We start from the raw sequence: 13761 nt of genomic DNA, 5'->3' as shown, positions 1-13761 counted from the left end.
TGATCGGTCATTTCGTCATGCACTTTCGTCAAAACTGGTAACTTTTTTGCGGCATGTACTTGCGGAGACCTCTCTCCCAGACCCGTGGCTAGTGCAAGCATGTCTTTTAGAACTTCGGGTAGACTTGCCCATTTTTCTATAATAGCGGCACAAGAGTTGATATTAACCGCGTGGGCATATTGGGCTTCGAATAGAGCCTCTAGCTTTGCTAATTTATCATCTTGGCGCACCAGGTACTGGGCAATTGAGTGCAGGAGGTCGACTTGAACTTCCATCTTCGTGGACTGCCATAGTAAGGCCCTAGCCATGATGTCTTGAACTTCTCTTATTACGGTCAGGTTTAAATCTTGGACAGTGACTTCGTCGATAGTCTTGATGTTGTGTCAGGCCCAATGGGCTCCATTCCTCCGTCTGCGATGTTCTCCTGGCATTGATTCTACCTGAGTTTATAGGTGTGGCTTCAAGTGTGCGTTCTATTGACTGTTCTAATTTTTGTAGAAACGATGCAGTTGGCGCGACCATACCCGGGGAGGTCGACTTCGTTATTGACCGGGGTGTCACTGTTGTGCGCGGTCGCTACCCAGTGCTCTTTCGGGGAGAGGGTGCAGTAGCCACGTTTTGGTTTGCAGTACCTGTCTCCACGTGTGCCCCCGCAGTGAGTCTCGTGTGAACGTCAACTGTAATCCTTAACGGGCTCTTCACCCTGGCGACAGGCTGGGGTCGTGCATCCGGGCTTCTGATTTTTTCGGTGTGGGCGGGCTCGCTGGGGTGAAGGCCAATTTGATCTTGGTTGGGCTTTGGTGACCCCGGTTTGGCACTGCCCTTGGGACCTGATTGTCTCGCGTCCGGGCTGTCGGACCACTGGGGGCCTGAAAGATTTGAGTAATAAGACCTTGTGGGAGAGAATTCGTTCGCTATTCTAGCGACCGCTATGTATCGTTCCAACGACCCTTATGGTGTTTGGTTGTAAGTCAACCTATAGACCAGCTATCCTAGTAGCGTGGATACGAGCAGTCTAAGGCTAAAGACTCGAGAGGGCGCGTTAAGCTAGCTGTTTACCACACATGTACCCCTTGAACACCCAGTGAAAGGACACCACACAAGTGTTATGAAAATAAACAGTATATTTATTAAGAATCACAACAGCCCTGTACTCTTTATGAGGACAGGGTACTAAGCACAAACCAAATCTCTTTAGCAAATACTTCAAGTGCACGTTTAAACAAGTGTCCGAGGACACGGAAAGGTTAAGGCAAGTCGGAAGCGAGGGACTCTGGACCCTAGAGTAAGGAGGCTATGCAGGCACCGAAATGCCGAGTTACCTAGCCACGAGGGCTGCGGCTGCACAAGTCTTACAGGCGTCGGGGTCTTCGCTGACGAGCCAGGAGCCGGAAGAAAAGGAGTTGCTGGCCGGCGACCAGTGATGAATAGTTCGTAGAGATCCAAGCCTGGATCGGAGATTGATGAAACCTGAAAGCAGAGGGGACCAAGTTCGTACTACTAGCCAGTAGTCAGAGGGTACCAGGAAGGCACCGGTTGGCCGTCACCTCGACCAGGTGAGTGGGCGACGCTAGGCTCTGCAGTCTCACGGACCAGGAGGCGTTGTCGGCGACCACGGTGGAGGTGCGAGCTGTCCCACGAAGGATGGCGCTGTCGGCGTCTTGAGTGGACCAGGAGGGTCCGGGGTGCTTCTCGAAAAGGTGGAAGCAAGGGCCAGTCTGGAGCAACCAGACCGGCAGTGATGATTCTCGGATGTCGTCACAGAAGGACACCAGCCAGCGGCTAGTGACCAGACAACGTGCTGAGCAGCGAGCAGAAGGGCCCCACGCAGATCGTGGAGATGCTGGGAGACTGCACTTCGGTGCTGGAGCGGCTCAGGGTCGGGGCTTCTCGGACCCCAGAGCACTCACCAGAGAGTTACCTCGATGGTCGTGCTGGTTTTAAGAGCGTGCAGGTTCTGATGATGGCCGGTCCCTCGAGGTCTCGTCGCACCCACAGATCACAGCTGAGCTGATGACGTGGGTAGAGGTCAGAGGTGCCAGGGAAGCCGGTTCTCGTCGAGCTGGGCCGTCGGATTCCTTGAGGAAGGACTTACAGCAAACCGCAGAGTTCTTAGATGGTGCCCGCTGATGCAGGGTGACTACTCCTTAGCCACAAGGGAGAAATCTTGAGAAGAGTCTTGAAGCCCTTTCGTAGAAAGTATTCTTGATTCAAAGATGATCTAATTTGGAAGGGTCCCCGCTCCGGCCTTTATCCTAAAGAAAGGGGCGGGTACATGACTAGGTCCTGCCCTAAGGGTGGGACCAGGAAGGGGGGTAGTTACACCCCTCTCCCCTGCCGGACTTTCCCCAGGCCAGGGCTGTCGCCCCTGGAACTGGTTCTAACCGGCAGATGCGTAGTGAGCACCGGGGCGCCACTCCGCAGTCACCTTCTCGCAAAAGCCCTACCTACCCAGAATACACAAACCCTGTCTGGGACGGTGCGAACACCGCCCTCGACAGGAAACCCTTTGTCCAAGCGCTCCTCGCTGGAAGGACTCCCAGCAGCAGGAGGTCAGACTCGTGTCTGTGGTGGCAGCATCCATTTTGTGGAGCTGAGGCTTTCGTTAACTTTAACCGGGGTTCACAGTTACGTACATGTCGTGTCCCTCTAGAAGGGCGGAATGCTAACCTCGTCGCCAGGGTTGGTGAGAGGGCAGCACCCCGATTCGTATGACACCTTACTCGACATGTCTTGATAACGCGACACCGAAGTTACCGATGTGGTACGCGTTATCATGGAACAGCCATTGGGTCTTTTCTCCGCAAGCTGCAACCGGCTCGGCTCGTGCCAGAACACAGTTCACACGAGCCCACGCACTCTGCCTTCAGGATTGTCAAGGCCTGCCATAGGAGTGACTGATAGGAACTCGGGTGTCCATTGTATGGTTAGATATAGAACTACTATACCTAAAGCAAAGGGTGATTACACGACTTCGCCCCAGCTGTCATGCAGCCAGTTGTGTCAAATTTCGGAGGCCAGCCAGGGGTGGCATAATACATGCTTCAGCCCCTGGCGGCCCTGGGTACACCTATGCCCTGAGTTACAGGGTCTGATAAGGTGGCCCAGTACCAATTGGAAATGTACCTAGGGTACATGGAATCCATTTAAAAGAGAGAGCAGTAGGCCTGGGGTCCTGATTGGCAGGGTCCCAGGTCGACTATGTCCAAAACCAGCTAAAACACAGGGCAAAAAGTTGGGGGCAACCATAGTCAGGATGTACCTTCCTACACTGAGTCCTGGGATTTTTGGGTGCTAGTACTTCTAGTGACTCTTCTTTGTGCCGTGTTTTCAGGGTTCACCTCCACCCCCTCCTCCTCCGTGCTAGACTTGGACTTTTTGAGCGTCATCCTTTAGGCGCCGTGAACTGGGGCTCTACGTGGTGAAGTTCGTTTACTTGTGTGTCTACTTGTAGGAGTATCTCTCCTGTGAGGGCCTTATATTTCTTGTATGTGTCTAGTTAGTATGTCTGGCTCTCCACGCAAACTGTATTAGTCAGCGTCTCTACAGGGGGAGAGGGAGGCGGCAAGCGGTTCACACAGGGGGGCCGCAGGCTGGGGGACCTAGTCTAGCAGCCCCTTGGTCCGCACCCTCGGCTCTTCGCGACCGCCTCTAATGGCGGCCGCGCTTGCCACCACCACTTACCTCCCGCACTGGCTGCTCAGACAGGCTCCAGGCACTCCAAATGCTCCAGGCTTCAGATATTCCAAATGCCTGGTACTCCAGGTGCCTCACAGGAGGCAGCACGGCTCGCAACGCTCGAAGCTCTCGAGCGCAGTTGAAATGTCTACACTGCTCAATGCCGCTCAATTACCGCACAGCTACACAGCCGCCCCTCCACTCGCCGTACTCCACTCCGGCGCTGCGCTGTGCTCCGCGGTTGTGGGCTTTGGACGCCGGACCCTATTGTAGCGTACAACAACGACACAACATGAGTGTTGTACCAAGATAATTTATTGAGATAACAAGGGCCCGCAGGGGCGGGGTAGACAACTTGTAGGAAAGAAGTCAGCTGTCATCTGTCACCCAACTAACGGTGACGTCACTTATATACACACGAACATTCCATGGTGATGCGGTGTGACACTAGTAATAGAAATAGAAAACATACTAAAACATGACCTAGTGTCCCCATAACCATCTTAACATATACAACATCTCCCTTCCTTCATGAGAAAACAAACTGAGTCTCATTCCATAACATAGTCTTTAAACCTGGTAGGCAAACTGATAACTCTGCCCGTTCTCGAATACTGCCCCCCAGACAGGTTGACATTAGCCTCACTCATGCCTGTTACGTCAGATTCATTTCCCTCTACAAGGTTTTCTACCATAGAGTCTTCCTGAGTCGAGACAGTGTCCTTGCAGCCATAAGAATATTTTGTAGACCCATCTCCTAAAGCCAAAGAGGACCCTTGGCTGACACTGGGATGCAACAGTTCTGGGCTACTAGACACGTCATCCCATTCTAGAACACTATCACTCAGGCTTTCTTCTCCTTCTTCCATATTCCTCATTATTATTTGTTCTTGTCCAGGTTTGAGTTTCACTACATCATCTTTATTGCGCCATCCTTCACCCTCAATGAATACAGCTCCACCTGATGCTCTGCCAACTTTCATAGGTTTACTGAGCTTAGACTCACCCTTGCTCACCAAACCAGGCTTTTTCACTAACACCCAATCTCCTTGAGCAATGATCTTGTCCTTAGCTCTGTTAACTTTATCAGAATATGACTTATTTTTCATTTGTTTACACTGTATGTTCTCCCTCACTTTGAGTTCTTGCTCGCACACTTGTCTCATTTCGACAGTTGTTCCTTGCCACCCACCTATTTTCGGTGTTATGACATTGTTGCATGCTCTACCTCTCATCAGGTAAAATGGTGTGTACCCGGTGGCTTCTTTTGGCGTGTTGTTATACGCATTGACTTTTTCCTTAATAAACTCTTTTACATCCATACCATTTACAATTGCCATTTGGATTCCTTCTTTGAAGAATCTGTTTATTCTCTCTACTTGACCATTGCTCTTGGGACTGTACAGAGGTGTCTTCTCTTGTACTATTCCACGCTTTTCCAAGAATTCCATCATTACATGTGACACCAGTTGTGACCCATTATCCGACACTATAACTTTTGGCTGTCCTTCTCTTTCAAAGATTTTTTCCAGAAATTTTATGACTACTTCCGTTGTAACCACATTCGCAAACTTGTAACACACCCATTTTGTGTAGTAGTCTGTCAGGACTATTAAATACTTGCATTCATCCGGCAATATATTGAAGGGTCCTGCAAAATCTATTGCTACTTTGGCCCAGGGGCCATCAGGGATTTCCACCATCTGCAGCTCAGTTTTTTCAATTCTCCAATGTTTGTCTGACCTCAAGCATTGTTCGCATTTGTCTATAAGATTCCTAACTTCGCTGTCCACTCCTGGCCACCAATAGTGCATTCTAAGAACGTTCCTTGTGGCTGTGGTGCCAGGATGTCCTCTGTGAGCCATCTGAACAATCTTCTGTCTAAGTTCAAATGGCGGTACAAAGACCTCACCTCTTTTCAAGAAGCCATTTTCTAGTGTAAGTTCATCGCTCACTTGCTGATAATTCTTCAATTCTTTTGGTAGATTTCTTACATGTGGCCATTTAGTTTGTACATACTCCTTCACCTTGGTCAGGATCGTATCTTTCTCCATACTCTCCTCCCATTCCTTGTCCGTTATGGATCCTTCGCACATACCAGTGGCATCAATGTGCGCAACCACACACTCGGTGTCGTCTTGTTCCTCTTCAATTTTCTCCTTTACTGGCAATCTGGATAAGCAATCTGCCCTACAGTTCTTTCCTCCTTTTATGTGCTCAATTTTGAAATTGTATTCCTGAAGTTTTAGACCTTGGTCTCAGTGAGGGTTTCCTTGTTCCTTGGTTCAGGAGCTTCCCTTATTGCACGAACTAAATCATATTTGGCAAGATACCTTCAGCAGTGAGAACATGCCCCAAGTAATCAATCTCTTTTGTCATGAATTTGCATTTATCTTTTGAGACAGTCATGCCTTTTTTCTCCAAGATATCCAGTACTGTTCCAATCAACTTTATGTGCTCATTTTCAGTTTTTGTGTGTAAAAGAATGTCGTCTTGAAAGGCTTCCACCCCTCTCAATTTTCCAAATAAAACATCCATGAGTTTCTGGAAAACTCCCGAAGACGACGCTAGACCAAAAGGAAGTCTCACATATCTGAAAGCTCCAAACGGCGTGATGAAGGTTGTTAGTTGCTTGGACCTTTCTGACAGACACACCTGGTGATAGGCAGCTCTCAAGTCAATAAGTGAAAAATATCTTGATCCGGACGTTGACTGAAGAATGTCTTGTATTTTTGGCAGGGGATGACAGTTTACAATAATGTTTTTATTAAATGACCTTAGGTCTACACACAACCTGATGTTCCCTGTTTTTTTCTTTTTTGATACTACGATAGCAGAAACCCATTCAGATTCTTCTGCTTCTTCAATCACACCTTCCTCCTTCAACTTCTCCAGCACTTCTCTTAACTCATTTTTTATAGACAAAGGCACCGATCTTACTTTGTGCTTACAGGGAATTGCGCCCTCCTTCAGTCTGATGTCATGGCTGAACCCCTTTACACAACCAATTTCGTTTTTAAATACATCTTTATGTTTTTCAAACACAGAACTCAAATCTCCTTCTTCTTTTTCTATACAAATGCTGTTCATCCATTCCTCTCTTAATAACACTGGGTCCTTTGCCCCCGGCACCAATACCACCCCCAGTTGGGCCAAATCTCTCCATCCTACTAATATTCTTCCCTTCTCTGCTACTTAAATTTATTTATTTATTTATTTATTTATTGGCATTTTTAAAGCGCGGCGAATACCCGTAGGCGTCTCGGCGCTGGCATCTTTGTTAAATCTTTGTTAAATTTGGCTTAAATCTTTGTCTCAATCACTCTCCCCTTAAAAGTCACAGTGTCAATGAAATAACCCAACATATTTATATCTTTTTCTCCAAAGGCTTTCGGGTTCATATCAGATTCTGTCAACTTCACATTTTTCCATTTTTCTTCAAAAAGGGTATCAGATATAGTTGTTATGGGGGCACCTGAATCTGCAGTAAATTTCAGTTCAATCTCACCTATTTTCACATCACTAATGGGACCCTTTATCTTTCCATCTTCTATTTCTGTGTATAATACTATATTCGCACATATTTCCTCATCAAAACTTCCTACTGTGTTTATACTCACATTATTACCTATCCTTTTGGTTTTACACAAGGTGGAATAATGACCATACCTTTTGCTTTTAATGCACTTCTTACCCACTGCAGGACAGTTTTTGAAATCAGCTAGGTGTTCATTTGAACCACATCTGAAACAACACAACTGCTTACCTCCCACCTTTCTTTCATTCACATTTTTTTCATATGTCTTACCATCACCCTTCTTCTTCTCCTGTAAATAAAATACATTAGTATTATTTCCTGTTGAAGACAGTTCTTTGGTGGAAATTAGAGATCTTTCGATACCTCTAGCAATATCTATAACTTCCTGCAAGGTTGGCCTTTTGCATGCTAACAGTCTTTCCTGCACCTTCTTTGTATAACAGTAAAATACAATCTGATCCCTTATGTATACATCTGTCATTTCCTCATACTCTCATTCTACAGCTAAAACTCTTAGACATGCAACATAGTCTTCTACAGACTCTCCTTCTTGCTGTTTCCTTTGAGCAAACTTATGCCTGGCAACCATAATATTGTTCTCCTCATCAAACTGCCTCTCCAATCTTTTCAATGCTTCCTGATACTCATTCATAGGAATAAATGTTCCTGGTGGACTTTCGTATTCGGGTAGGCTGTCAAAGATGTCCTGTCCCGCTTTGCCTAACAGCCCAAACAACAAAGAACATTTCCTTTCAGCATCGAAAGCTTTTCCATCTATAGAAACGATGTAATTTTCGAAAGCCCTTACCCCTTTTTCCATTTCATGGTGGGTTTACCGGGCTCATCCAAGAAACGAGGAGGAGCACATATATTATTACATTCTGCCATGCTAAATCTTATTGATTTCCTTCACAGCCGACTATTTCCACAGAAGTATTTATTTTAAACTACTTTTCCTTTCTTCCGATTTAATTTTGAGGCTTACTTGTGTTTATTCTTCCACACTTCCTCTCCGTGTTAAGTTTACTTTTGAGCGCGACTTTTCCTTTGTGTGCATTAACTGCTTTGCACTCGTACGATCGTTGTTTAGAACAACATCAAAGATGGCCGCACGCTGTTTACGTTGATGACGCGCTCTGTATAGACCAATCAGAACGCTCCCGGCATGCTTCACGCGACTCAGCTGAGGTAACTGACTGACGCCTCAGCTGAGAGCTGTCACTGAAGCGCGCCAAATACTTCACGAGTCAGATTTCAAACAGCGTCGCAGCCTGACAGGTTTTCCTGTTGTTCTTTTAAACGCTGCACTTCCCTTCAGCGCACGTCCTTAAGTACATCAAAGTCTCTCAAATTCTAATTTACGCGCTGCCGCTCCTTTATGCTACTTCAAATTTTTCCAGTCAGCGCTCCCTTTTTATCGCTTCGTACTCACTCCGTGCTGCTTTTTCATCAGTTTCTCCCCGCAATATAACTTCATGGATTGGATCACGATCATCAATCATCAGCGGATCCTCCAATTACTTCCGCTGGCCCTTGTTGTAGAAAGACCCTCGTCGCCAATTGTAGCGTACAACAACGACACAACATGAGTGTTGTACCAAGATAATTTATTGAGATAACAAGGGCCCGCAGGGGCGGGGTAGACAACCTGTAGGAAAGAAGTCAGCTGTCATCTGTCACCCAACTAACGGTGACGTCACTTATATACACACACGAACATTCCATGGTGATGCGGTGTGACACTAGTAATAGAAATAGAAAACATACTAAAACATGACCTAGTGTCCCCATAACCATCTTAACATATACGACACCTATACAGCTTCTTAACTGTTTTCGGCGACACAGGGGCTTCCTCCGGTCCCCCCTGACTTCTGACCTCAGAGTCCGGCGGAGAAGCCCTGAACCCCCCGAGACCGGGTTTCAGCTGGACACGGCTGGACGCTGGTGCTGCAGCCTAGCTCAGGCTGCACGCTGCCGCCGCCCAAGCTCTCTCTCGACTCTCTGCTCTGCTCACTAGCGCCACCTACAGGGAGTCTTGGAGGCGGAACCAATGACCCGTTCGATCAGCCAGAGATCTGCATTCACCGCCGTTTATTCACCATAGGGAAAACTCCTCTATTCTGTCCAGCTACAGACGTTGTTAACTGTCTAAGACTTCCGATAGAATATCCGTCATCCATTTTTTTTATATTGTTTTAACTGACGTAAATTGTCGGTAAAGCTTATGGCCAGACACACCAAAATGTGAGAAACCAATAAAAAATACGTATTGTGGGTAAGAAACCATAGTGTGATTGACTCTTGTAGATGTATTGTGTGTCTGAAATTTGCTCAGTGCCTTCTATAAGGTGCTTGTTCATCTACAATCCAGGCCATATGTCATTACTATTTTAAGGAGGTTTTATTTCGGGGAGTTTTATATAGCGCAAACTAGACTCAAAGGTATCAGAGTCGTTTACATGAGCACCAGTTGCGTTACAGACGGACACATTCATTAAAAAAAAAGAAAAATTGTTTAGGCACCGAGTTTGTCTGCTTATGGGTTGTTCTTTCCTGATTTCAAGTTTTTTAGCTGCCCTTACCACTCTCTCAAAAGCTAGGAGTTGGCCAGGATACAATTTGAACTCTTATCTAGCTTCTTGGAAAGTAATCATAATATGTGGTGCGTATAAATCACGTACCCATCCTGCTCTTGACCATTTACTTGTATCCATTTGTTTTGCCATCCTGCGAAATAATTTAAGGTACCATAAGAGCAGTTCGAGTGTATATACTACTTGCATTCCGATTAGTTTCAAGCAGTATTTCCAAAAATATGTCACTGCATTATCAGCAGATTGAAAGACATTCATGCGTTTTCCGAAGCTACCTCAGCCAATATTAATAGGCAACTTTTGTTCTGCATGTAATCTGCCTCTAATTGTCATTTGGTCACCCATTGTAATTGAGCTGTAATGTAATAGCTCAAAAACAGGTGCTACTAGACCCCCTTTGTTCAGCAGATGTTACTCTCTGGCCAATGCTAGCATGCGTTTCCCTGTACCCCAATCAAAAGTAACAGTGATTGCAATTCTTGAAAAGACCATAGTGGGATACTTATTGCTATAGTGCTGATTTAATATATCTGGCATGGTGACGATCATTTTGGACAGGCCATCCAGTATTCGATTTTCACAGCTCTTTCATCTCCTGCCCTATACTGCCCTTCCGTATGTCATCTCTAGTGTGATATAGCTGAATCCCCAATATACTTAAATGTATTCAGTGCCCATCTCGGTATTGTAAGGTGCTAATACCGTTGGTAGAAAGCCAACAGATCTTTCTGGCTTGATATTTGATCTTCGTTTGCCTATTGGTCTTAGACAGTTGATGAAATTATACAAATGAGTCTGCATTATTCTCCATAATGGTGCTGTTGGATTATCAGCTCCCCTTGGATGAGACCTTCCACGTTTCATGACATACGTGATTTCGGTGAAATATCGCTGATGCTCCCAATCCTCTTTGGTGACGTTTGTTTGCCACACGTTTTTTTGTGAATCCAGTAGAAAGGACATTGTGACAGAAGAAAATATTATACTTTCCTGTAAAATTGTATTCCTAAGCCTATCTCTGCTCCCTAAATTATCCTGTTATCTGACCAGTAATTTTTTGAATTAGTTAATGATTTTTTTTCTGATATAGGACTAGAATGTGTGTGATTCGCATTGGTGACTTAATGTGCAGCTTCCTATCCGAAGTCCTCTTCTCATAAACTAGAAATAAACAAGTATGGCTGGATGTAACAGAGGTGATGAGTGCTAAGATGACCCACCGTCATTCTTTTCTAAGTATGGGCCATTTCTGAAGAAACATTTAGTTTAGTTTAGCTGTGAGTGTGTCTACATGGAAATCGTGACACGTGTAGGGTAAATCAATCATTTTGGTGAAAAGGGGAGGTTTGAAATAACGCTTTTTATGATTTATTCAGTCTTATTAATGTTTACTGTGTGATATGCAGTCTTCACCTTTCTCAAAAACTGAAGCATTTCGAACTTTCTAGAAGAACAAAATACATTTCCATAATGACACAAATCACACCATTTTATTTTTATGGTAACACTTTAATGTATGTATCAGTAGACAACAGATTGAACATAGTTCTGGTAAGATTTAGACATAAGAACTCCAAGGTTCGTTTTTGTTTTGCTAATCTGTCAATCTTGTGTTGCAGGGGCCTGTCTCCGGCGGAAGCTGAATTCAGGTATCTCAGTACAGCACGAACTTTAGAGCTATATGGAGTTGAATTGCACTACGCAAGGGTAAGTTTCTAACAAAAAGTAATATGGTGCAAACATTTTCAATCTTTGAAACTACTTTATTTTGTAAGCAAATAATCAGAATTATAAGTGTTTACCCCATATGATTTAAATGTATATGTAATTTGGAATCTATTAAGGCAGTCTCATTTACAGTACCCTAGCAAAGAGTCTCCTAAACGATTTTTTACAAAATGTGCACCAAATAAGTTACAGGAGGCATAACGTAATTTAATGCACCAGTCTAATAAGAGAAATTGGTCTACACATGAAATAATACAGAAATAATCTGTCAGGACATTATAATGCCATTCATGTTGATTCCATCACTAGTGATATATAGTGTTGAAAATACAAGCATGCGCTCCCTCCGACTTCACACTTAAGACAGCAGTGAATACGTATTACTCAGTTTGGCGCTCTGTTTGCCTGGTCAGGCCTAGGGTGGCCTTTTCAAATCGACTCCTGCTAAGGTATTAGTTACAAAACGGGATTAAGAACAAGCACTGCTTCTAGAACATGGCCATTTAAAACCATGGGTCCCCAAGCAGCAATCGACCCACTAGACACCAGAGAAGAATAGGTAGGAGGGAGTGGCTCGTGGCTCCCCAGGGCAATGGCAAGAGTCCCCCCACCCCCCCCCCCCCGACCCCCCCAAAATCTTACTGTCACCTGGGGCCGGAAGATCCATTACAGCCAGGGAAATTTGTAAAAACAAAGAGGTGAGAGCAGGCATCTACCCTGCCCCCCAACCTTTTAGGGGTAGAGCAAGATTTTCTGCCCCCCTGGGGGAACTGATTGAACTTTAACCCGAATCTACACTTCCAGCATGGGGTGTGGGGGAGTTTCAAAATGCCCTGTAGAAATCAGGGATTACTTGAAACTGGTTTGAGGTGTTGCGCCTAGTTATATCCGGCTTTACCCCCACCACTTCATCCCTACAAAAAGAACAGTCTTTCTGCCTACTAATACCCCCCTCCCACCACCAAATCTAGGATTCTATTGGGCATAGCTTTGTAAATGTAAATGTAAATGTACATGTATTTATATAGCGCAAATCGCCCACATCGCAGGCATCTATGCGCTTGCTTAGGGAACCCGTCCTGGTATTCCCCTGTGAGATACCCCGGCAGGGTATCCACAAGGTGAAAGCCAGGCATCCCGCCGCGAGGGGCCGTTGTGGAGATTAAGCAAGCTATTGCCCAGAGTCGCAGAGTGTGAACCCGTGAGTCGAGTAGGCACCGGAGCGAGAATTATCGAGTCCGTGGAATTATTGAGCCCAACCCTCGTCGGGTCGGGGAATTGAACCCTGGTCCAGGGCCGATCTCAGCTTCTGGGTCTGCCGCCTCTAACCCCTGAGCCACACTTCTCCACTTCGCATATTGACTGGCAGACAGGGGGCTACATCCCAGTTTCCTCACACTTGCCAAAATGAGTGGCCCAACCAAACCTGGCATTTCAGAAATCTAGCGACCCAGGTGAATCCCAATTGGTGTTGCTTGCGTCAATCAAACTATGGTTTCTTATCTAGAATACCCTGCAAACTTTACATTTGTACTAAAATCATGCATGTTCCTCACATTTCTGTGAGAGTAAGTTCTGGAATCTGCAGAGGTCTACAAAATGTCAACCTTCCAGCTTTCCCACACTTCTGATACAACCGGTATCACACTTGTGTGGCTTCAAAAACATACATTTAGCAAATATGTTTACAAAATGTAATATGGCTTTCCCAGTACACAATGATTAAAGCAGTTCTATAAAAACGAACAGGTGTAGCAATGGTATTGAGGATTATAAACCGTTCAGCTCTATTAATTGTAATAGGTGGACGTCATCCTGTGAGGAGAAAAGAGAATATAAAAAGACTAACAACAAATATTATGATTCATTATTTGACATTAGTTAAGATGTTCAGAAAGAAGCTTTTCTCCTAATGCCCATCATTCAAGAGGGATCAGTGGCTGACTCTCTTTAAAACTAGCTGGTGAACAGGTTGAAAAGTTATTGCGTTCCAGCTCTTCTGTGGATCATTCTCCAGCCAATTAACTGAAAGTAGTGACTGAGTCTTGTACCTCTGACAAGCTTTTTTCATTGAACTATCAAGGTTCCTGCTGCGATTAAGAAAGCAATCTAACCTTTGCTTGAACAAAATCCAACAAAGTCTTTTAATTATTGGACAGTATCACTCTTGTCAGGAGCAACACTTATTGAGGACTACCTGCTAACACTTGCGAAGAAACT

General features: G+C 45.2%; 1 protein-coding gene across 1 annotated transcript in view; it reads left to right on the top strand.

Annotated features, from left to right (window-relative positions):
• Positions 1–13761, top strand: part of PTPN4 (protein tyrosine phosphatase non-receptor type 4) — a 1255365-nt gene that overhangs the window by 346016 nt on the left and 895588 nt on the right. The window contains exon 9 of the mRNA XM_086957111.1: positions 11433–11520. Coding sequence (XP_086813237.1) covers positions 11433–11520 — 88 coding nt within the window. The remainder of the gene's footprint in view (positions 1–11432; positions 11521–13761) is intronic.

Source organism: Lissotriton vulgaris, chromosome 2_1 (assembly GCF_964263255.1).
Source record: "Lissotriton vulgaris chromosome 2_1, aLisVul1.2, whole genome shotgun sequence".
Taxonomy (NCBI): domain Eukaryota; kingdom Metazoa; phylum Chordata; class Amphibia; order Caudata; family Salamandridae; genus Lissotriton; species Lissotriton vulgaris.
This window is presented reverse-complemented; position numbering and strand designations above follow the sequence as displayed.